The sequence below is a fragment of the Paroedura picta genome, chromosome 2 (genome assembly GCF_049243985.1).
Source record: "Paroedura picta isolate Pp20150507F chromosome 2, Ppicta_v3.0, whole genome shotgun sequence".
Taxonomy (NCBI): domain Eukaryota; kingdom Metazoa; phylum Chordata; class Lepidosauria; order Squamata; family Gekkonidae; genus Paroedura; species Paroedura picta.
This window is the reverse complement of record NC_135370.1, coordinates 99,400,971-99,426,167: the sequence shown is the minus strand read 5'-3', so window position 1 is coordinate 99,426,167 and position 25,197 is coordinate 99,400,971. Positions and strand designations below refer to the sequence as shown.

General features: G+C 42.5%; 2 protein-coding genes across 12 annotated transcripts in view; one reads left to right on the top strand and one right to left on the bottom strand.

Moving 5' to 3' along the window:
• Positions 1-6,410, top strand: part of BTBD10 (BTB domain containing 10) — a 40,598-nt gene extending 34,188 nt beyond the window's left edge. For all 8 annotated transcript variants that reach the window (XM_077321853.1, XM_077321858.1, XM_077321856.1 and 5 more), the window contains 4 exons: positions 1,725-1,845; positions 3,687-3,884; positions 4,613-4,723; positions 5,256-6,410. In XM_077321853.1, the coding sequence (XP_077177968.1) occupies positions 1,725-1,845; positions 3,687-3,884; positions 4,613-4,723; positions 5,256-5,566 (741 nt within the window). In that variant the 3' untranslated portion in view covers positions 5,567-6,410. The remainder of the gene's footprint in view (positions 1-1,724; positions 1,846-3,686; positions 3,885-4,612; positions 4,724-5,255) is intronic.
• Positions 6,411-10,740: 4,330 nt separating this feature from the next.
• Positions 10,741-25,197, bottom strand: part of BMAL1 (basic helix-loop-helix ARNT like 1) — a 74,665-nt gene continuing 60,208 nt past the window's right edge. For all 4 annotated transcript variants that reach the window (XM_077321846.1, XM_077321844.1, XM_077321843.1 and 1 more), the window contains 4 exons: positions 21,952-22,060; positions 19,850-19,943; positions 13,255-13,357; positions 10,741-11,403 (listed from right to left, as the gene is read on the bottom strand). In XM_077321846.1, the coding sequence (XP_077177961.1) occupies positions 11,243-11,403; positions 13,255-13,357; positions 19,850-19,943; positions 21,952-22,060 (467 nt within the window). In that variant the 3' untranslated portion in view covers positions 10,741-11,242. The remainder of the gene's footprint in view (positions 11,404-13,254; positions 13,358-19,849; positions 19,944-21,951; positions 22,061-25,197) is intronic.

The window sequence follows — 25,197 nt, the reverse complement described above, 5'->3', positions numbered from 1 at the left end:
CGTTTTGCTTTATATCTCAGTGCTGTGGGCATTGGCTCTGGGCCAGTAGTTTTCTGACTTCTTGCATTCAGGAAATCCTTTTTTCTGTACTTTAGCTTGGCTGCCATAAAGCCCACTGCAGAGCCCTCTGGCAGGTATTCTAAAGCATACATTGTTCATGAGTGTGAGGAGGAGTGGTAATAGTCAGAGCTGTTAGATTCCACTGTTGCCTTGCATTAACGTGTCCCAGAGCATACCTCGTGGTCTTGTGGCTGTCCTTTGCACAGGAAAAGCAGCAAGCAGGAACAAAATTTCTAAAGGAGGGGTGTTTGTCACTGCTAATTCAGGTTCCCTTTAAAGAGCTGGAAAACTACTGCTCCAAGCAAGTGGCTTTCAGTTAGGCTACTAAAACTACATACGTCTTGTGGTCCAGCCTGTGGAAGGCCAGATGAAATGTTGTGATTCAGCTGTGGGTTTTTTTGGGGGGGGGCACAGGGAGGGGAAGGATAAAGAGATAAGAGGAGACATTGACAAGCAATGGTTAGCAAGAGGAAAAGAAGGAGCAAGTATAAGCAAGACTGAGCAAAGAAGTCCCATCTTGATTACAAATGCCTGCCAAATCAATAGAACATAAAAAGAGCCATGTTGGATCAGGCCAGAGGCTGATCAAGCCTGACATTCTGCTGACATGATGGCTGGCCAGCTGCCTGCAGGAAACCCACAAGCAGGATGACTGCAGCAGCATCCTGCTGGTGCTTCCCAGTAACTGATAGAGAGAGAATACTACCTATGGTATTTGACGGAATAGAAGTCCATCATGGCTAGTAGCAATCATGACTTGTAGTGTTTGATTCCCCCTTCCTTCATGAATTTATTCACTCACCTTTTAAAGTGTTTGAAGTTGGAGACCATCATCACATCATGTGGTAGTGAATTCCATAATTTAAGTATGGTGTGAAGTGATAATATTTATGGCCAGAGAGAACCAATGGAGAGAATCTGAGAAATAAAGGGGGCACACGCCTTAAAAGGGGAGAGGGCATTAAAACAAAGTCCTGTCAAAGATTCTAGGGCTTAATGGTGGCTCCTGGGTGAGAAAAGGTTAACTGTGTCAGATTCCTCTACTGTATGCTATTTTATGTGCCTGCAGAACAAGCAATATCAAAGAGGTTAGCTGATGGTGAAACTAAGCTTGGGTAACATTTTTAAGAGACTTAAAATCTCCAAGGGGAAATAGCTCATATGGGAAGAGACAACCCCAAAGATACACAGACCATAGTTCAGCCTTATAAGCTAACAACAACTGTTTGCATTGCTCCTGGAAGCTAGCAGGTAACTTTGTTTGTTCATCACAGCCAGGATTCCCATGTTGATTCTTTAAACCAACATTAGACAGGAAAGGGCTGCTGCATCCTGGATGGGCTCAGTTTTCAGGATGGTTTTTAAAGACTGCAGGGTGTGAAGGCATGATAGTAACATGGGGCTGGATGCAAGGGATACATCTTGCTCGCAGTGAGGGCTTTCTGATACAGGGAGCCTTGCTCTGGTGAAAGATGCATGTGCAGAAAGGGTTCACTGTGGTAGAAATAATTCATAGGATTCAACCTCTAGTTCTGTCTTAAAGCAGCAGACAAATATTAAATTTGGAAAATGGAAATGCTTTCAATACAGAGTAGAAGTGTTGTCATTGTAACTCCAGTGTTGTCATTGTAACTTATCAACATTTCTACTCGTTAATATTTTAGGATTACTACAAGACTGGGGTGATACGTTGTCCTGATGGAATATCAATTCCTGAACTAAGAGAAGCTTGTGACTATCTCTGTATTTCTTTTGATTATAGTACTATCAAATGTAGAGACCTCAGTAAGTATAATGCATGACTTGATTTTGTGTTTAAATATTTAAAATACTTTGCTGTGACTAAAATGCTTCCACATATAATATTTTTTCAAGTTGGTTTAAAATGTTGCATTCAGCTCTTGCACATTTCTCCCTGTGAAAAGATTGTAAGGCTTTATAAAGTGTGCCCTTACAGTGCTTATTTTAGTCATGGGCTGGTTTAGCTTTAATTTCTACACTATGTGCAGTATTTTGAGTTTTTAACATGCTTACACATATTGGATTTTTGAAATAATAGGAACGTCAGCAATCATATTGCTCCTTTTCCCTCCTAGAGAACCATGTAAACTGCCATACAGAGACAATCCTTAGACACTGGTGGGATGGCACTACAGACCCTGTTGGATCTGTCAGCTGCCTTTGAGATAGTAGGCCATTTGGTCTTGGTCAGCTTCCTAACTATCCTGGGTGTGAGGGGTACTGCCTGGAGCTGGTAGTTCTCATTCTTCCATGATTAGTCCCAGACGGTAATCATGGGTAGAAAGAGGTTGTCACTCCTCAGTGTTATTCAGCACCTATATGTCCCCTCTGGCAGAGATTGTCAGGAGGTTTGGAGCAGGGTGCCATCCATATGTGGATGGCACCCAGCTCTGCCTCTTATTTGAGGAGTGGTTGGTTGCTGGAATTCAGGTTTGACCTCCTACCTAAATGCAGTGGTAGAATGGCTAGGTGAGAGTTCGGTGATGGTAAGACAGAATCATGTGGCTCAGGAAGCCCAGATGGTTGGGGTGGCTACTTTTACCTACCTTTGATGGGATCTGATTTGCTACAGTTGACTCTGTCAGGAGTCTGGGAGTGTGGTATGGTACTCTGTTTTCCATGGACAGATATGTTCTTGATGATAAAGATTGCATTTTACCATCTTTGCTGGGCCTACTGGCTCTCTGTTTGTCTGGGGTTGACCTTGCCATGGTAATTTTTGAAATGGTCACCTTGAGACTGGACTTTTATAAAACATGCTCTGTGCAGGGCTACCTTTGAAGACACTTCAGGCATTTCAAGGGGTGCAGAATGTAATTGCCAGATTGCTAACAAGTATCCTGGTCAGTGCATATAACACTTATTCTGCAGCAGCTACATTAGCTCCCAGTTAGTTTCCTGTGCCAATTCAATTTGTTGGTATTTATCTTTAATGTCCTAAATGGTCTGGGACCTTCCTACCTTTGGAACCACCTCTCTTGTCATGATCCTACCTATCTTCTTCCATCATCTCAGCATGTATTGAAGGTCCCCGGTCCACAAACTCGCCACTTTGTATCATCAGGGGCCTTCTCAGTAGCGGCCCTTGTACTGTAGACTGAGCACCTGAAGAGGTGCATGCCTTGTGGCACCTCCCTAGATTCTGCAAAGCATGCAAGAGTACTCTGTTTTGGACAGTGATAGTGATCCACTAGACAGCTGGTACATTACGCGTCAGCTGTGTCTTCACCATCTATGCCTGTTTAACAGTGAGCAGATCTTAACAAGATAGATTTTAAATCATTTTATATTTTTAAAGTTTGTTTATTTTAACTTGTCCAAGTTTTTATAAAGTGTTTTTTAAATGCTGTTAATTGCCCCGTCTCATTCAGGGGATAGGAAGTAGAATATAAATTTGATAAATAAATTAAATAAATAGTAAAACCTGTCAAAGTGATTTTCTGCATCTGTCTTCACTGAGCTTGGTTCTTGTTTCACTATATTCAGTTGAGGAAACGGATGCATTGCCGAGCAATCAACCCATTAGGCTATCGCACAAATGTTTCCAAGTGTGTTTCCCCCTTTCCCAAGCTGCCTGGAATATGACTTGATGCCTTTGATTTCAGGTGCTCTTATGCATGAATTGTCAAATGATGGTGCTCGGAAACAGTTTGAGTTTTATCTTGAAGAAATGATACTCCCTTTGATGGTAGCCAGTGCTCAAAGTGGAGAAAGAGAGTGTCATATTGTGGTGCTCACAGATGATGATGTGGTCGATTGGGATGAAGAGTACCCTCCACAAATGGGAGAGGAGTATTCACAAAGTAAGTCAACTGGTAATCTTGAAAATGAATTTAGGGTACCTTCTCTGATATTATTACCACAGGGGTTCTTTTCAGTAAAAAATGCTACTGAATTATCTCCATGATGGAAAAGATGAATTCTGTAGTTGGACACTGCATATTTAAGGGTCTTAGTATAGAAAATCTTGAGCTACAGCTTTGATACTTTCATAATTTCTTTCATCCTTTTGAACTTTTGTATTTTATTTATTTTATATTTATTTAAATTTTTATACTGCCCTTCCATATGGCTCTGGGCAGTTAAACCATTGAGTTTTTTGTCTGTATGAGTAGACTGAGAAGGATAATTTAAATTATAGGGTACTTCAGTTGCTTCTGTAAAGTCAACAGTGAAAATGATGACTGATTATTGAAGAAGGGAGACATCAAGTATTTGTTCCAGTTTCTGTGCAATTAATAATTTCTCATTGACTAAAATGTTCTTTGTTTTGCTCTGTCCACTGAGCATAAAGTATGAAGGCTCTAAGAGAGGTTGCTGGAAAGAATGATCGCCAAGCTTTTCACAGTTCAATCGATCATTTATGTTTGAGTGTCATTTTTTTACTTAGAAGGATACAAAAGACATTCTTCTAGTTTGTTTTTAAGCAACGTTGCAAGCATTTTTTCTTGTGCACAAAGTTTTGTTAATATCAATGGAAACCAGATTAAAAACGATAGTATATTTATTTGATATGTGTATTATTTTCCAGTTATTTACAGTACAAAGTTGTACAGATTTTTCAAGTACATCGAAAACAGAGACGTAGCCAAATCAGTTCTGAAGGAAAGGGGTCTCAAGAAGATTCGGCTAGGCATAGAAGGTAAGGTTTTATAATTGCTTCGTGAGTCAAGCCACTAGTAAATTGTGTTCTTCTGTTCTTCCTGTACATAACTGAAACTAGGGATGGGATGGAAACAAACAGGCTAGACTGCAGGAAGTTGTATCTTTGTTAACAATGATCATGAAATGCCCATATCATTAAAATAAAAATGTTTGGGAGCAACAAGCCATGATCTTTTTGTGTGGACCTTTCTTCAGAAGGTTCTTTCTATTAGTAGTACTTGGCTTAGAGTAGAATTCTTTTCCATTGGATCACTCTATTTTGGGCTGGTTTTGCTTTTCTGGTTCTGATCTTATGTGACAAGTTTTGGTTTGCAGGTAGAGAATGCCATTGGTCACTTTGGTGAGGGTGGCTGTGCACCAGATGAAATAGCAACAATAAAGTTCTTCTGTGCAGCAGAGTTACTAAGAAACTAGATGCCAGTTGGCTGCCTAAAATACTCCTGCTTGGATGACTTCTGGCAAAGCACTTAAGTGCACCTTAAGAAATTTTATTTCTTTTACTGTTTCAGGTTACCCCACATATAAGGAAAAGGTTAAGAAGCGGCCTGGTGGGAGGCCAGAGGTAATCTATAATTATGTCCAAAGACCTTTCATACGGATGTCATGGGAGAAGGAAGAAGGGAAAAGTCGACATGTTGATTTCCAGTGCGTAAAAAGTAAATCTATTACCAATCTGGCAGCAGCTGCAGCAGACATTCCCCAAGACCAGCTAGTAGTGATGCATCCCACCCCCCAGGTGGATGAGCTGGATATTCTGCCCATTCATCCTCAACCCAGCAACAGCGATGTGGATCCCGAGGCACAGAACCTGCCACTCTGATCCAGATGCTTGTTTTTTAAAAAGCATGCTATTATACAAATGAAGATGCTGTATTGAGCTCATACTGCACTGCAATTCCAGCTTCTATCCATTGTGTGATGAACATAAAATGTATTAGGATATTGCAGTATGGACTTAACTAAAGACCAAAGTGGGATCCGATTATGGCTTTTAAGAGTATGTGTAACATCTTGAGGTTTGGTTATATACCTGCATTTGTTTACCAGTAGGTTTTGTGGTATTGATTACTTGTATGGTGGACTGTCCTCATCCCAAGGCGCTCTCAGAAATGGTAGGAGTCAGAGGCTACTGTTCATTCAGTATTTTGTTACACAGCGGGCAAACTGCAGACTTAAAATTGATAGTGGCACTTTATAAATGGTGGACAAATAGAATTCTCAAAGCCATTTTTATAGTCATGCACAATGTTGACTCGAACAGAGTGCTTCTGTCAGACTTTCTATTCAGCTAAATGTAAATAGTTTGTTCTGAATAGAAGTGATGAGTCTACTTAACTTTGTTCTCTTATGGATGAGCACAAAATTAATTCTTGCCTCTTGGGGTTTATGGATTGTGAGGCTGCAATTCAACCACCTTGTTTTGAATTTCTCCAGTAAAGGGTTTTTTCATGTATGATGTGAACCATGTTCAAGGGTCAAGAACAACTGATAGGGGCTTTATCTGAAAATTTTGCCTTACCTTCAATCTGTTCACAGAAATATTTATTTACGGAGTTTTTTCATAAGTGTCATGAAATAGGAAAATGCAAACTGTTCACTCTTCATTTATTAACTGATTGTAAACTTCAAGTTTTTCATTCAAATAAAAATTTCCATTATTTTAATATTATCTGTGGGAAACTTATTTAATGCATTTTTTCCCTAACATTGACTATTCCAAACTCCGTTCTCTCTTTCTGGTCTTAATAGAATAGTCTTCCTGAAATCTGCATTTTGAACCAGTATAAATCTTGTTTGCCAGTGTTTCCAATGTCCAACCACTGTGAATGAATGAGAGTGCAGGGTAAAGTTGGGGAGAAGGGAATATGCCCAGCTCCTCTGCTATGTCCTTTCCCACAGCTGAGAGGAGGGTGCTTAGAGATTCTTCTCCCAGTTCACAAGTTTGAGCTCTGTTACATACCTGAGAGTCATGACCCACTTTGGGGCCCACAAACCACAACTGGAGATCCACTGCTTTAGGAAAGGAATTGGAAGGCGACTGTAAGCCGCTTTGAGCCTCCTTCGGGTAGGGAAAAGTGGCATATAAGAACCAACTCTTCTTCATAAGACTGTTTGGGTCTACTTTCTCTCCCAAACATTTATTTTTGCCATAATACCTGCATTTAAAAAGCTAACACATCAAAATGTTATATGTGATACATATACAGATGCATCTGTACAGGTAAATCCAGCACAGGTTACCAATTCCTAGGGTTTCTGCTTTACCAAGATTGCTAAATACTTGAGAACAATAGTAGGTGCAAGAAACATCCAAATGTATAAAAATAGGGTGGGCAAATAGTAATAAATGTAGAGACCTCTAAACATCTGTTGTTGTGCAGTAGTAAGCAAGGAAAGACGAGTAGGTTGTTTTTGCTCAAGTTGCTTCCTGCTTAAATTGGTCATAAAGCAAGAATGAATTTGGGACACTTTTAAATGTTCTCTCTCTTGTTAACTTAAATGTTAACCTTCACACAAGAGATCTGGAGGTAAACCTCTACAAGAAATTGGGACTGTTTCCACACCCACAAAAAAGCAGCATAATGGCCATCTTAATACCCCATGGAAGTACAAGTATTCCATACAGAAATCTGGTGATTCACGTGCAGTTCTGAACGTGCTCCTTGTTTACTACGTGGTTTATGAATGCTGGTAAAACCGGATTCCTCCCCGTCCCCTGGGAGGGAGTTTGCAATTACCTAAAGTGGAAGCTCAAAAGAATTGTGTTGACTTCCTCTGCTGCTTGCTGCCTCAAATGATTTTTCAAACTGGGTCAGTGGTCCTGGGCCTAACCTCTTCCCTCCCTTCCACTTCACAATGTTTAAAAAAAATGTTTTTGAACATCATCACATTGCAGCACTAATCTGAAGTAGCATCAGTACCACATACACACTGCGCTGCCCCCATTTCACCCTCCAGCATTAAATGCACCTTTAAAGGCACTTTGTAAAATTCATGCAAGAAAACATTTTTGTAACGGCAGCCGATATGCTTTGTGTTCCAGTATGCATAGTGACTGAGGGCAGGGCAGGCTGACAGCATCCCAGACAATACTGCCCTCCCTGGCCCAAGAGGCAGATACTGAGGCTGACAAGGGAGAGGGAGTGTGGTGATTTTGTGCCTCTGCTGCACTATGGGTCACTGCCAAGGGCGCTGCATGCTGGAGCTTATTGATGGCAGCTGCAGGAGCCCTATCTCCTGTTATCCTGCCAGAGGACTGGCTGTATAGGGTTGTATCCATCTGGCTGAATCCACTTGGGAGCATGCCATCATGCCCCCAGCAGCAGCCTCCTCCTACTTTCTGTTTCTAAGTATTTTTTTTAAGTGGTCTTGTGCGTTACAATGCAGCAGTACTGTAATGCAATAATTGAGGGTTTAAAAAATAACAGTATATCAGAGGGGAGGTGACTGAGGGCACAGAATGCTTGGGTGGGTGGGATGCATAGCAGAGAAGAGCACTTGGGCACCTTTCCTACGCCAGCAAATCACAACTGTGTAAACAGTCTATGTGGAGTGAGTCAGACTGGTCTTGGCTTCCCAGGTTAAATTTTTGCCACCTAGTGGCAGAAGGGAGCTGAAAGTAACCTAATCAAGAAATGCTGGGGAGAAATAAAAGTTTAGAAATAGAGATACTGTCACATAATGTGAAATATTGCACTACCTTCTTTGATAAACCTTCACTTCCCTCCAGCTTCATCAGTCTTTGCTCCTCAGAGCCAGTATGGTGTAGTGGTTAGGAGTGTGGACTTCTAATCTGGCATGCTGGGTTCGATTCTGCAGTCCCCCACATGCAGCCACCTGGGTGACCTTGGGCTCGCCACAGCACTGATAAAGCTGTTATGACCGAGCAGTGATATCAGCGCTCTCTCAGCCTCACCCACCCCACAGGTTGTCTGTGGTGGGGAGAGGAATGGGAAGGCGACTGTAAGCTGCTTTGAGACTCCTTCGGGTAGGGAAAAACGGCATATAAGAACCAACTCTTCTTCTCATGGGCTATTGCTTCTATCTCTGTATTATATAAAACTAGAAGTATAGAATCATAGAGTTGGAAGGGGCCATACAGGCCATCTAGTCCAACCCCCTGCTCAATGCAGGATCAGCCCTAAGCATCCTAAAGCATCCAAGAAAAGTGTGTATCCAACCTTTGCTTGAAGACTGCCAGTGAGGGGACGCTCACCACCTCCTTAGGCAGCCTATTCCACTGCTGAACTACTCTGACTGTGACACTTTTCCCCCTGATATCTAGCCTATATCGTTGTACATGTAGTTTAAACCCATTACTGCGCGTCCTTTCCTCTGCAGCCAATGGGAACAGCATCCTGCCCTCCTCCAAGTGACAACCTTTCAAATACTTAAAGAGGGCTATCATGTCCCCTCTCAACCTCCTTTTCTCCAGGCTGAACATTCCCAAGTCCCTCAACCTATCTTCATAGGGCTTGGTCCCTATGAAGTAAAGCCTGGTGCAGTCATGAGTGCACCTGGCACTAGGTAGAGGCCTCGTGGGAAGGATTCAAAGTGAGTGGGTGCAGAGCGGCCCTCTGCATCCTGCGGGGCTGGGCTATAAAACAGCTGGACAGCGTCTCTCCCGGGCGCCCATGGTGCCCCTGCAGGGTGCAGAGGGATGGAGAGATGTTGCCCAGCTGTTTTATTGGAGTCTCCCCTTCAGGTTACAGCATGTCCACTTAAGTTCCCCACCCCTGCAGAGTGCAGAGAGAAGTCCATTTATACCCTGCAAGGGCGGGGGACTTGAGACAGGCTGTAATATGAAGGGGGCTCCTTTGAAGGCTCCTGTTCTTGGTTGGACCCCTTTAGAGGCTTCCGGATCCCTTGCATTGCAGCTGGCTGTAACACGGAGGAGGTGGAGTTCCTGTGAAGGATTCTAGCTAGTTAAAGAGCCAGGCAGCATCTCTCCCCATCGTGAGAGGCACTGCACAGCTCCCTGGCCCCAGGCCACCACCACGGGGCACAGAACAGTTTGGCTCTATCCCCTGTGGGGGAGGGGTGGGGGATTTCTTCTGGCACTCTGAAGGTTCAGAAAGCTCCTGGCAAATGAGGCTCACTCTGGAGCCTTTTGAACATTCAGCATGTTGCTAGAAGTAGATTTTACGTATAAGATTCCATTGCTCATAGGTTTTGCTTATAACACATCAGTCATTTGTACATTCTGGAATGAACCATGGTGTTTCCAAGCCTACTCTGTTCTATCATGAGAAAAGGCTTGTGAATTTCATATCAGCAAACTTTGCAGTGCAGTGCTGCTGTTGTATCTGCAAAGCTTGGAATATTCAGGGACTGTTGGTACTGAATATTGTAGGTATTTAGTGGCTATTTCAGTGTCTGTTTAGTGAACCCGGAAAGCTATTCTGGTTGTCTCATGGTTGCTTCACTTATATAGAGCTTTATTTGATGAGAAAATCAAACACTGTTTAGTACTAGGTCAACCTGAAGTGACCACTTGTGTCCATAAAGCAGTAATGAATCATGTCATACTGCCAGACGGTGATAACTTTCTTCCTTAGTTGAATGTATCTTGTTTTGAAGAAAATTCATATGAGTATGTGGTTTTTCTATTCAACTGTAAGGCGGGATAACTGGGGAGTCAGCTCAATAATCCCCTTACCAGGTCTGATGAACTGGGCGGGGGGGACTATGGCAACAGCAACCTCATGATAGTTGCCCCAAGGTAAGAAATTCCTTTGAATTGTAGACTAACTAAAAATTGTGTGTGTGAGGGGCTGGGGAGGTACTATCGGAATGATTCAGACTCAGGCCACTGTTGGAGGGAGGGAGCTATGAAGTGGTTGCCGTCACCTGTGTCTGACAGGTAATTATGAGCCTTTTAACTAGACTGACTGCCCACAATGGGTTTTTGTTCAGTTTTTTGGCATTGCTGTTATTTCTAACTTCATTTTTAAAACTTCATTCAGAAACTTTAACTCATGAAGTAAATCAGAATATAGAACAAGGGAAAATATTTTATTTAAAAAATATTCAACTGTCTAATACATTACACTTCAACAATATTTATAGTAAAGGATCTTACAAGAAACAGCTTTATGATACATTAGTATAAGAATATCCATTATCCACATGGGACCTCTTCTGTAGTGTAAAAACACACCATACGGCTGAAAGGACTATTTGCATAAAAAAGCTACCAGTGATGCCAGGACTTGGTTTGCACAGTGATTTTTTAAAAAGTCAATGCAAGAACAGAATTCAAAATATACATATAGTGCAGGCTATACACAGGCTAACCGAATCAATGGTGTGGGAACACTGGAGCAGGCTGATCTCCACTTGGTGTGAAATTACACATGGGAGAAGAATGACTGTTCTCTCGATATGGCTTTTATGAAATTAAAACATCAAAGCAATTCCACAAGCTTCACAGATTGGAGAACTCCACCAATAATGCACTTGGATATATCCAGATGTCAAAGCTATTGGGTAGCATTTACAAGGGCCAAGGTAAGTCACTGAAATCGACAGGGCCCCCAAGACCTGCGTCAGCTTCCAGAAGACTCATGATAACCGCCATGGCTGCCTCATCGTTGCTGGGGCTGCTGGAGCCCTGGTCATTGTCTATCATATCAATGCCTATATGAGAGTTTTCCCCTGCAAAGAAACAAGAAATGCTAATGATGTAAAGAGAACTTAATTCTAAATCCTTTTGAGAGGGGGGAGGGATTGCAAGTTCTCCACTTCTGTCCCCTATATTCTTCTACTAATCCCTCAGGAATAAAGCTTCAGGGGGATGAATCAGGAAAGGCAAATCAGGGTGTGCAAAACCCCCAACACATTGTCCAGGTTCGGTTCAGTATATGCTGAATCACCTCAATACCAGTATTGATATATGGATACAGCTCCATTATACTCTACGGCAGTGGTCCCCAACCCGCGGGCCGCGGGCCGCTGCCGGCCCGCGAAGGCCATGGCGCCGGGCTGCGGCTCCCTCTCCCCGCCCCCCCTGCAGTAAAAAACTTCCCAGGCCGCAAGTTTGTGGCCTGGGAAGCTTCTTACTGAAGGAGGGGGGGAGAGGGAATCAGGGCCGCGCATGCGCCATGCGCAGCCAAAATTGTGCATGCGCGGCACTTTTGTGCATGCGCACAAGTGCCTCGCATGCGCGATTTCGGCCGCACATGCCGCATGTGCGGATGCGCGGCCCGGTGCGCATGCGTGACATGCGCAGGCGGGCAGTTGCCCTGCCGGTCCCCAGTCTCAAAAAGGTTGTGGACCACTGCTCTACGGAGCCGTTAAAGTCAATGGGTGACTTAACCTGTTTATTCAGTGGTCTGGTTGGGGCCGATGTGGGGGTGGGGAGTTGAGGTAGAGGCAGCAAATTTGCAGCTTAGCTGCTGGAGTCTCTCTTCAAAAGAGCCCCCAATTTTCAAAGAGATTGGACCAGAGGGACCAATTCTATGGGCACCCGAAGAAGGTACCCCCATCCTCCATTGTTTTCAATGGGAGTAAAATAGCCAAGGAAGCAGTACAAGCCCAGCAGAATGCTCCAGAGAATCTCCGCAGTTAACCGGGGGGAGGGGATTTTTGAAGGCCAGCCCCACAGGATGACCAGTGCAATGCTGCCCAGCAGAACCAGTGCCACTATGGCACAGTGTTCAACCTAACAGGAGTAAGTTCACATCTGCAAATCTCTGAAGTAGAAACTGAGGGGGAGGAGGCATTTTTGCAGGGACAGAACTAGTGCAGCACACTAGAGCCAGGAACAGAATCCAGTGCTACCCAACAGGTGGCAAACACCAGCTCAACAGGACTGCAGCACAAAATTAAATCCTGGGTACCAGGACCAAATAAGGGGAAACGTGATTGAGCCAGCTTGGTTAAGAGTAGTTAAGAGTGGTGGACAGTAATCTGGGGTTGGCCCTTGTAACATTCCGAGGTCTCCACTCCTATACCTGCAGCCAGCTGGGTGACCCTGGGCTAGTCCCAGTCCTGTTAGACCTGTTCTCATACAGAAGTTCTGTTAGAGCTCTCTCACATGACAGATTTTATAAAATGAGATGGATTTTTTTCCTCCCTCTTCCAAAATGCTAGACCTTGAGGGCATCAAATGATACTGATGGGCATTAGGTTCAGGACAGACAAGTAAATACTTCATTTCCCATAAGGTGGAGTAGGCAACTAGGGGATCCACAATTTTAGACTTGATTCTCATCAATAGGGAGATGATAGTAGTGGGCACACTTGGTAGTAGTGACCATGTGATTTTGGAATTTGTAATCTTTCAAAAGAGAAAAACTGTACGTAGTCAGACATACAGGCTGGACTTCAGGAAAGCAAATTTTAACAAACTTAGTTATGGTGGTCAGAATCAACATTGATTTTGGCTTATCCAAACTAAGTCGCCCATCCCTAGTCTTAAGTAGTGAAAGCTGGCAGGTACAACACTATGTTCTCCTCATCTTAATCATCTGTAGTCTTCTCTCTGTCTACAATGGTCCTACTTACCAAGTATAGAGGAGTTATCAGAATATGGATAGCCTGGATTATCTTGAATCTGTCCTGATAGTAAACTGGCTGGAGGAATGTCTGGAGTTCCACCATTTAAAATCTAAAAAGAAATGTAAGAAAACAGTATTTCGTTATTAGCATTCACAATTTTGTTTTCCAACAGACCATTTCACACTTAATTTAACACAAGAACTCCGAAGGTGTTAACTTCTCAATTTCCTTTCTTTTTCTGGATGATTAAATTGTATGACGTTTAATATGCTTCAACAGCAAGAATTTGGGAATATACCCCTATTCTGATACCACTGAATGTTAAAAAATGCAGCAATATGCAGCATGACAAAACTTCTATCAGGTATGATGATGATGTCATCTGTTCAGTCGTGTCCAACCCTCGGCGATTCTATAGGAAAATTTTTGCCATACATTTCTGTCAATGACTGCTTCTTTTAGTTGGTTCACGGTTATCCCTGTATCGGCTTTGATCGTGTCGAGCCAGCGGATCTTTTGGCGACCACGTTTCCTTTTGCCTCTGACCATGCCGAGCATTAATGATTTCTCCAATGATTTTGATCACATGATGTGTCCAAAGTAAGTGAGCTTTAGCTATAATATCTTCCCTTCTAATGACATAGTTGGTTTACTCTTCTCTAAAACTATCTTGTTGGTAACTCTAGCTGTCCATGGTATTCACAGCATTCATCTCCAATACCATATGAGGATAGTAGGCCTAAAATGTATGTCCTTGGTTATAGTAACTGGTTTTTTTCCTCTGCTCTATCACTTTTAATGGTTTGAAACCATTTTTGCTTTTACATAGTTGCTCCTATAATCTGAATCCAGTAGCACCTAAGACCAACAATCTGTTTGTGCAATTCAACGATCGCATTCTGTGATTTTTTAAGAGGCAAAGGGAGCTTCTCTCAGCTCTTAGCTGGTGATTACTGAAAACATTTGTATCCCCTAGTTTACACTAAGAGCCTCTTGTGGCGCAGAGTGGTAGGGCAGCAGACATGCAGTCTGAAAGCTCTGCCCATGAGGCTGGGAGTTCAATCCCAGCAGCCGGCTCAAGGTTGACTCAGCCTTCCATCCTTCTGAGGTCGGTAAAATGAGTACCCAGCTTGCTGGGGGGTAAACGGTAATGACTGGGGAAGGCACTGGCAAACCACCCTGTATTGAGTCTGCCATGAAAACGCGAGAGGGTGTCACCCCAAGGGTCAGACATAACCCGGTGCTTGCACAGGGTATACCTTTACCTTTAGCTTACACTAATATACAGAAAACACATTGCAGCAGAATTACTCAAACTCATGCTACCAAGTATTAAAATGCCTTATATGTATTTCAAATTAACAAGGTGACTCAAGTAGAATTTTCTTTAGAAGTGATTCAGGCCAATTAGCAGGCTGATGAAGTTACCACACGAGTATTTTCGTCCCAAGGAACACTGGTGATCTTAGGAAAGGGAAGATGAATCACCATTTGACAACCTCAAATTAGTATAATTATCTTAATAGCTACAGTCATTTATTATACTATCATCTTAGACATGTTTAACAGTTATCCTATGATAGTCTTAAGATCACCACAAAAATTCAATGTACACGGAGTACCTTATGCTGGACACAAAATTCCCCCCTCCCCGCACCCCAATGTTCAGGACTCCCTCAGCAATAGCACCAAGTACAGTGTGGGGGCCTGCAGTGGGGGTGGTAGCAGCAACAAAATCTCTCCCCACTGTTAGAAGGGTCCTCCCACTGGTGAAAAATAAATCATGCACTTATTTCTTAACCATGGGGGTGAGATCAAATCTGCATGTTTGGTAAGTGTTTTTCTGTGGTTGCAACAGCATGGAGTATCACCACAAGGAACACTCCAATGTAGTTCGGTATATATGTTTTGGGGGTGCCTGTGAAAGACAGACATAAATATTTTGGGTATCACAAGAACAGGAAAGAGCTACTTGTACTAAGTTCTAGGGCTGTGGAATTTTGGGGCTCCCATACTAGTTTCTGTAACACCTGTAAGATGTTGTTTTGCTATGTATTCTGTTGCTTTACAGAGCTAGCCTGGTGTAGTGGTCATGAGCGGTAGCCTTTAATCTGGAGAGCCAGGTTTGATTCCCCACTCCTCCTCCACATGCAGCCAGCTGGGTGACCTTGGCCCAATCTCTCTCAGCCTCACATACCTCACAAGGTGTCTGTTATAGCAAGAGGTAGGTGATTTTAAGCCGTTTTGAGACTTCTTCAGGTAGCAAAATGCGGGATACAAATAACCAGCTCTACTTCTCTTTGTGTTCTTTGATATAGAAATGTTTTCTAATTAAAGATTTTTCTTCTAAAGATCTCAGAATGTGCCTAAACTGCTCACCCACACAGACATCAAACACGTAGCCCAGCTAGAGTTAGCAGGCAAGGAAGGAGGTGGATAATTACTCCACAAACATACAAGCATACACACCCCACCCGACTCTCAGTGAACTGGACTGGTATGTGGGAATTCCAGATTTGGGGCGGGGGGGGGGCGGCTAGTCCCTATGGTGGCAGTAAGTTTACCAGGATAAAAGAGTGAGGGGCCAGCTGAACCCCCAACCTCTCAGAAGCTTGTAACCTAGGGAGGCAAGCAGGATCAGGACACTCTGTTTAGCCATCTTAATTATTTCTATAAGAAGATTTGTTAGTAAATTCAATTCATTAAAAGGATTACACATCCCAGAGAAGGATGTATTTCTGGTAATTTTAAAGCCATAGAGGAAGAGAAATTTTGGGGAAATTGAAATATGTACTATATATTTTGTGTTGTGAACTGAGACGTTTATGTTTCTCTGAACTGTGATGCTAACTGATGTTAGTATAAATGACGGCACATAAATTAACTTGGAAATATATGCAATACTTATTTCCTATCAAACCTTAGCTATTTTTATTGATTTTGTCCCAGGCCCCCGGGACGTTCAACTGGCCTCCACCTGGGCCAGGGCTTTTTTGGCCCTGGCCCCAACCTGGTAGAATGAGCTTCCCTGATGAGCTAAGAGCCCTGTCAGAGTTGTCAGCTTTCCGCAGGGCCTGCAAGACGGAGCTCTTCCACCAAGCATATGGTTGAGGCCAGGGCAGTGTCTCTGGTGTTACCATCTGAGATCAATGAAGATCAGCTAGGATCCTCGCTCCCAGTTTCTTGACCCATATGCCGAATAGAGGGGGGAAGGCTGGTTTTTTATGGTTCGCCATCTTGTTTAATGTGATGTTATATTGTTATATTTTAAGGGTATTATTGGGGATTTTATTGTGTTTTATCAATTTTTGTAAACCGCCATGAGACACCCATGAGTGGCGGTATATAAATATAATTATAAATAAATAAAAATTAAATAAAGTATCATTTATAACCCACAATATAAAATTGTACTATTTATGGTATTTAAAGGTATAAATATTTGTTTTCTATAAGAAAAACTGCAAATATGCCTAATACTTGAGAGTTGCAAGCTGTTGTACCCTATGCTACCTACAGTGTACAGCTGAGAGTTAGGGGGGAAAGCCTAAAGGTAAAAATTCTGTAGTAAACAAAAGATAGCATTTGGACCGAAACACTCTCAGACAATCACAGTAGGTAGGACAGCATATTTCAAGAGTAAGTTGTTTATTATGCTGAAAATGTAGTATATTTATTGTTGCCAAAATTATTCATACTTCACATTTTGAATACATGTCTTATTTCTCTCATTCCAAAAGAAAACCAAATAGTCCAAAAGCAAAATCAGAGTGCTTTTTTTCAGTGTTGCCAAAATTTCTCAATGTTGCCAAAGCAAAAATTAAGGAAGTTCTTAGACTTGTTTATGGTATACACTTTAAGTATTAAAAGCCTCGCCTTAGGCAGCATTTGTCTAATTCTAAGAGAAAATATTTTAGAAGAGTTTTTCAGATTTCCAGGTGAAGGAAGAAGCGAGAAATTCCTGGTCCACAGATGGAAATTTCTGGTGGATTCCAAGATATTGTATGAGAGAATTCTTGGCTTGTTTTGCATGTTATTGTATTCACAATATCATCGTAATTCCTTTGCCACTATAAAAGTGTATAGGACAAATATAATAGCTACATTTTGCTTAATAAAAGGCATAACACCCCCCTCCCCCGTCCAATGTCTATTACACTCCACATGATTATGCACCATTGCTTGAATTTTATACTCATGGTGGGTTGTAATATATTAATATTAATATTCATTATAAATAAAAAATCCCAAGTAGTAATAAATATACACCAGTAGATGGCATAAGAGGTTTTCATAAAATAACAACCTCCCATCGGAAGAATAACTCATTCAACCTACTGCACCCAGGTGTTTCACATATTTTGATGGCTTAATCTGACAAGAAATATGTTTATGATGCTATTAAAGCATTCTTTAAAGACAAAGACACACATCCTGGCAAAAGTAACTTCCTGTATGTCAGGCCTGAATTACAATTCAACTATCAATAAGATTGTCTGCTTCCAAAATGTTATATCTGACTTTGCTTTACCCATCCCAATCACCTATCTGTGAATAATATAGAGAGATTGATACATTTACTGAAGGATTTAAAAATGCATATGGACCAAGATGTATGAGGAAAAGTTGAGGGATGACTAAGAGGTGATATGATAGCCATCTTCAAATACTTGAAAGGATGTCATATAGAGGATGGAGCAGAGGAAATTTCTGTTGCCCCAGAGGGTAGGATCAGAACCAATGGTATGAAATTAATTTTCAGCTAAAAATCCAGAAGAAGTTCCTGACAGAGAAGTTCCTCAGTGGAATAGGCTTCCTCAGGAGGTGGTGAGTTCTCTTTCCTTGGAAGTTTTTAAGCAGAGGCTAGATAGCCACCTCACAGAAATTCTGATTCTGTGAATTTAGGTAGATTGAAAATGGCTGGGCAGAAGAGATTGTGTCCATGCTTGGCTCTTGTGGCCCTTTCTTGAGTGCCAAGGGAAATGGCGATTGCTACTTTGGGGTTGGGAGGCAAATTTCCTCCAGGCCAGACTAGCCAGGGATTCTGTTTTTTGTGGGGTAAGGGCATCATCTGGACATGGAATTGGGGTCACTGTGGGTAGGCAGGTAGTTGTGAATTCTGTAGGGGGTTTGTACTTCATGACCCCCAAGGTCCCTTCCAACTCCATGATTCTATGAATGAATCTGTAGTGCATGTAGTGTACATGATGTTATCTCCATTGCCTCAAACACAAACTCTGAACTGGCACAATTTCCAGAGTAGCTTCTTGGCTATGCAACCAAACCCTACTCTGCAATTTGTTTGCCTCTCCTCCATCTCTCTTCCTCAACACTTTTTCTCTCTTCTCCTTCTTTTCTTGGAACAACACATGCATGCCCACCAGAACAGTTTCCTGTAGTTCTTCAGGCAAAGTTTGTCAGGCTCTTTGCTTCTCTTTCTGCCTCTTGCTGCCTGTTCCATCCTACCCAATAACCCCTTTGGCCTTTCTCTCCCTTTTATTCTCCTCTCTTCCTTCTTCCCTCCCTCTTTGTTATCTCATCTGAGTTTACTTTAACCCTGCCCCTTTCCCTGCTTTACAGCTTCTCTCTCCTCCCCACCCCAGGCCCACCTCCAGGTCTGCCGCTCTCAGCCGTCTGCACCACAACAGGATTACGCAGCAGACCCTCCCCCCTCCCCCACAGGGCCCAGCAGTTTCTCTATGAAACCATAGCATTGGGTGCTTCCAAACGGTGCACTTGGGCTCACAGTACCATGAATCAGCACTGCTCCCCATCTTGTAGACTGGCCTGTTTGAAATGGTCTGGAAGGCCCCTACACTTCTGACTTTTCACACAGGATGAAAAACAGAATTGCTCAGGAAAGCTTTTTAAAAAAATAACAAGGCTGTATTATAAACCAATGATTCAAGATGGTGCTTTAATAAAGGGAACAGGATTGTCAGCTGTGCTACTGTGCATAGTTTATACCAGTGGTCCCCAACCTGCGGGCCGCGGCCCGGTGCCGGGCCACGAAGGCCATGGCGCCGGGCCGCGGCTCCCTCTCCCCGCCCCCCCCCCCCCCGCAGTAAAAAACTTCCCAGGCCGCAAGCTTGCGGCCCGGGAAGCTTCTTACTGCGGGAGGGCGGGAAGAGGGAATCGGGGCGCGGCTCGCGGGGGCGCGGCCCGATGTGCGGGTGCGGCTCGCGGGCGCGGCCCGATGCGTGGCCGTGGCCCGCGCGGGCTGCGGGCCGCGCCCCAATGCCCTGCCGGTCCCCAACCTCAGAAAGGTTGGGGACCACTGGTTTATACCATTTGTTTGGTGCATAATATTACTGTGTTCTCACTACATTGTTCTCTACATTAATTCACTTTCTGGCATAGTTAACATATTGTGTCTAATACTTATGGCTTTCTTTTCAGATTTTTGTAATCCGAGTCCTACCACTTTGCTTATCATATGCCTTATCTATCGATTGCACTGACTTACATTGTTGAGTCCGCCTCTATTCCCAATGAGAAAGGCAGACTATGACATTAAAATAATCTTTTAATTTTTTTTCAGCAGTAGATCGTGGTGGTAAAGCACAGAAAGGCTGAAGGTGCTACAGAGGTGCCATCTTACCTTTTTTCCTCCTGGCGAGGAAGCGTCAGGAGGAGGAGTGCTGGTCATGTTCAGTGGGCTGGATCCACAGCTTGAAGGTGAAGAGCCCCTTATCCTAACACAGCAAGAACACCCAGATTAGGAAGATCATATAAAACAATGAAATTGGTCCTGTAGTTTCCAGCTCATAACTACAGACTAAACATTATGTACAGAAAAAAAAACAATGATATTCTGCTTGGGCCCAGAAGGAAAGCGTTTATGTATCATATTTTTCACTCAGAGTGGCTGTTTCTAAAATAGTCTTAAAACAGTGACATCAGTAGAAGATATGAGGGCTAGAGTCAGAATCACAATTGAGCTTTAGATTTTGTTAAGTTTTTAACTAACGGTACTGGACTTTTCTGGCTCATGACTAGAGGCAGCAAAAGAAACACAAGGGATTTCACTGACTGTCCATCAGAGGAGTTTATGAAAGGTTTTGGTAGAGCATATCTTTTCCTGCCTTTCCCTTCCTCAAGCAGCCTACTGTTCAGTCCTGGGACTCTTCTCTGAGGACTGACAGAACTTCACTAGCAAAATGAGCCACAGGACAGACATGTGCAGCCATGAGGGGGAATCAAATAAAACTGCCTCTCTTTCACACTTGTGCAGGCACAAACATAAATGGAAGAGGAAAAGGGAGACATTGATCCCTTCTCATTGCTGCCTTGTCCTGAGGCTCATTTTGCTTGCGAGGCTCTGACAATCCTTTTCAAGGAGTTTCTTGAGAAATGACAGGTTGCCTGTGAAAGATCTCCTTCATCAACTTCTTGGACATTTTTTATGAATCTAGCCCTTTATTTATTTAGCACAACTTTATCAGCTAAAAGAAGCATAAACTATGGAAATAAGCTTTAAAAAAAAACAATTTCAATCCATTGTTCTCAGCACAACTTAACATGTTTCTTTCCAAGTTTCTTTAACTGACAATTCACACAAATTACGGTGAATAAAGCCCAGATTGAGGTTATGAAGGGCCCAAAGCTTACAGAAGGAAAGGGCTTAAGCATGTAGTATATATTGAAAAAAATTCAAAATCAAGCAAATTATCTAAAATGAACCAATACACTGAAATAAAATTGAAAATCTTCAAAAAAAATATAATTCACTAAATAATTTCTTCAAACACATTTTCTTCTTTCTTTGCTTTGGCAATGGGCATTTTTGAATATTTCCTTGTTTTAAACCCACCCCCATACCACAAAATCTATGAATTATGCAGGAAAATAAAACAGTAGTAAGCAATTCACTAATATTATTTCCCTTATGTTTAACAGCTGCAGGCCATTTGAAAAAACAAACCCAAAAGGGATCATTCAGAAACAAACACTCCAGACTACTTTGTCTGAAGTGGATCCCCTACTGCCTCACTCTCGTATATTATGATAAATGCTTCTTTTAAGACCCAGCATGGGGACTACTTTATCTGGCCGAGGCAAGAGCCTTTTAGTTCAAGCAGAGGACAGCACGTGAAGAAAGAATATTGAGTTCTAAAGCTATTTTATGTCATGGCCTAAAAATATCCTGTTTCAGAGCCATCCTTGTGTGTTTGGTCCCCCCATTTGACAGACATTCTGCTACAAGTTTTTTGGACTTTGATTTTGTCTACTTTTGAAATAGAAACATTTAGTCAAGCAGAATGTCAGCTGAAGGAAAATCGACTAGCCTGTTTGGTCCTGGCCCCAAACTGGTGGAACAAGCTCCTGGAAGAGCTGAGGGCCCTGATGGAGCTATCGAGGATCCACAGGGCCTGCAAGATGGAGCTTTCCCACCAGGCATTTGCTTAAGGCTGGGGGGGGGGCGTGACCAGAGTTACTATCTGTGGGTCCCGCCCTATTATATGCTTTACAATCAGATCCCTCAAGTTTATATCATCTAGGACCACCTGCGTAAGGTCCTACGGCTGGAACAGCAGAGCTAAGATTGGAGAATTAGAGAAGTTATGCTGCCATCTTATTGTAATTGCTTGTTATGGTGCTACATGTTAAATATATTTATATTTCACAATTTATTAGTAAATAACTGTTTTGACTTGCTATTTACTTAAACATATAACTGGCAGAACAGAACAGTTTCCTCACCTGTGAATTTCCATGATTTCTTCAGCAATCATCCTACCAATCTTACCAGCTCCAGCTCTTGTTCCACCTGGAATGCCAGGAACAGTTGGAAGGGCCCGCTTGGGGCCACCTTAAAAAAAAGAGAGAGAGAGAATATTGTAAAGGAAGATAATGAAAGAGAGAGAGAACATGAGAACAGGAGTAATGGTTACTATGTGGCTACTCTCACAGCTTTTTTCGATGGGCAAGGTGATTGTTACACCAACTTACCTTGTCATATGTGATCTGCACTGAACATTCCAGTGTTATATACATTTAAGGTGTTACAAATACTTAAAGAAATCAAAATAAGTCTAAGTATATAATTTTCTTCATGGCCCCATCTGTGAATAGACACAGGAACAGACAAGACAGATCTTACTACAACCTGGGGAAAGCCCCACATTTCCAGGGAAAAAAATTAAATCACAAAGTAAACCCACATGGAGGGTTCTTTTCAGTAAAAGTCAACAGGAGGGTGCAAGGCCTGTTTTGGCCTTTGAGGGAGGACTCATTGGGTTAGGCTGGGTGGCAACCATTGGTAGGCCCAGCTGCTTGCTACTATTCAGCATCAGCTACATTATGAAATCCAGTGTGGTATAGTGGCTAGAGTTTCAAACTAGGATCCATAGGACCCAGTTCTGAATCCTAACTCTGTATGGACATTAACCTTGGGCCAATCACATGTTCCCAAATTAACTTCCTTCTTGTTAGGATAAAATGGAGGACAAGAGAATGATGTAATCTGCTTTGAAGGTACTTTGGAGACTTCCAGTTGTTCAAAATTCAGCTGACAGACTTTTGCCCTCACATATACAGCTTTCTTTAAAATAGCTGCATTGCCTACCTATTGGTTTTCGGGTCAAATTCAAGGTGTTGGTATTGTCCTTTAAATCCTTAACTGGTCTGGGACTGTCACGCCTCTTTCTTCATGACCCTCTAAGTCAGTGGTCCCAACCTTTTTATCACCGGGGACCACGCAACGCCTTTTACTGAGGCCCGGTGGGGGGGGGGGTAGTTTACTCCTCTACTCTCAACCTCTGCCCTAACGCTCTCTGATCGCTATGGTAATGTTTAAACATCCCTTCAAAATAAGATACAGACACGCCACAACAATGAACATAAGGAACATTTTATTTTCATGGAAATTTTAACTCATGACAATGGCAAATCAATGGGAACCCTGAGCTTGTTTCTCTGCAACGAGATAGTCCCATCTGGGAGTGATGGGAGACAATGACACCCGAAGTGTGTTGTAAAGGGCCAGGGTGGGGAAGGCGTCCTTCTGGGCCCACCTCCAATTAGTCGAAGGACCAGATGTGGTCTGCAGCCCACAGGTTGGGGATCGCTACTCTAAGTGGCTGTGGTCATCATCCCATGGCCTACTGGTGGTACCAGGCCCTCAGGTCACATGTCTGGCATCCACCAGAGCAAAGGCTCCCCGTTCTGGTGGAATGCCCTCTTAGACAAAACTCGGGCCCTGTGGGACCTCCCTAGATTCTGCAGGGTCTGTAAGGATGAACTTTTCCATTAGGCCTTTACCAGTTGAGCTGATGGATCCATCATTATGTTTTAGTTTTTTGCTTGTTTATACTTCACATTTCTAACCTCGTTTAACTATATAATGTTTGTTTAGTATTGCTGTGAATCTCTCTGAGCCCCACTAGTAGGGGAGGGTGGGTATATAAACTGAAATAATAAATGAATAAATAAACCCTTCCCTTTAAATCCACTTCATCACCTTCTCTCCTCTTTCTTTTTTGTGAAAAAGAGGAGGATCAGGCAGAGAAAATGACTGTATAAGCTTCTTTTCCCATCTGCCTCTCCTCCTTTACACTTGTACCCATGTATACATCTTTGCTCCAGACAGCTCTTCTCCCTTTAATGAACATTCTTGTGTTTTCTGTCAGTTAAAACACTGAGCACTTCTCTTGAGCCATTTCAGGTACTCCCACCTATTCAAGCTTATTTTATCTCAGATAGGGGAGAGAGAGAGAGAGAGAGAGAGAGAGAGAATAGAAAAAGAAAGGGATAGAAAAGGTTCTTCCTACCAAATTACAACCCACACATTTCTCTTGTGTTATGATGAACAGGAAGAGATGGTTCCCTTTTAAACCAATTAAGACACATGTCCTCAGTAGTGTAAACCTGACTCTTTTTAATCCTGACATCAAACTTCAGAACAGATTCTCCCTCTTATTTAAGGAGACTGATGTAATTGAAGAGCCCTGATCTGTTGAGGCATTTGGTCATAAAGAGGCTCAAGAAGAGCAATATAAATCCACCTGTGGAAAATTAAGAAAGGTGAAGTTTCAGAGGTTCCTCCTATGTCCTTAAAGGACCAAATTCATATGTTCAACAGTGATACTGACACAGATTATACTTAATCTGATGTCCTCATAATAGTTTCTGTTAGCAGCAATTCTCCAGAAGATTTTGGAAAAGATAAATTTCATTATCTTCAATTTTTTCAAATGAATGTATTAATCATGAACAGTTTCCTGCATTCCACAAAGCAAGGCATACTGTAAATGTCTTGGGCTCTAGGTCTCATGCTCCACCACTGTTATACCTCTATAAGGTTTTTTTTAGACAAACAAACAAATAACTATTTCACCCTTCTGTGGAAAGATTATAAACTGGGCCAGTAAATGGCATATAAAGGAATACTTGGCCTATTTTTAGAATGCCTTTCCACAGATACTGATTTCAAAGTTCTTTGGAAAACATTATTTTAATCTTTTATTCCCATGTTCATTTAGCACATCAGAGACACTTTATTTATTTATTATTAATAATTGCACTTTTATGTCACCATTCCTGATCATGACTTCATATATCATGGGGTTTTGCCAAAATGTTTTTTTAGTTCTAAATCTTCTAGACTAGCGATCCCCAACCTGTGGGCCGCGGACCACATGTGGTCCGTCGACTAATTGGAGGTGGGCCGTGAAGGACGCATCCCCCCCCCCAGCCCTTTACAACACACTTTGGGTGTCATTGTCTCCCATCACTCCCAGATGGGACTATCTTGTTGCATAGAAACAAGCTCAGGGTTCGCATTGATTTGTCATTGTCAACTACCCCCCCCCCCCAGACCTCAGTAAAAGGCGTTGAGTGGTCCCTGGCGTTGAGTAGATAGAAAATGAGCAAAAATGCATATCACCTCCAAAAGGCTATGTGAATTGCCCAAGAGGCCTCTAATTGTATTTTCTCCTACTAACAAAA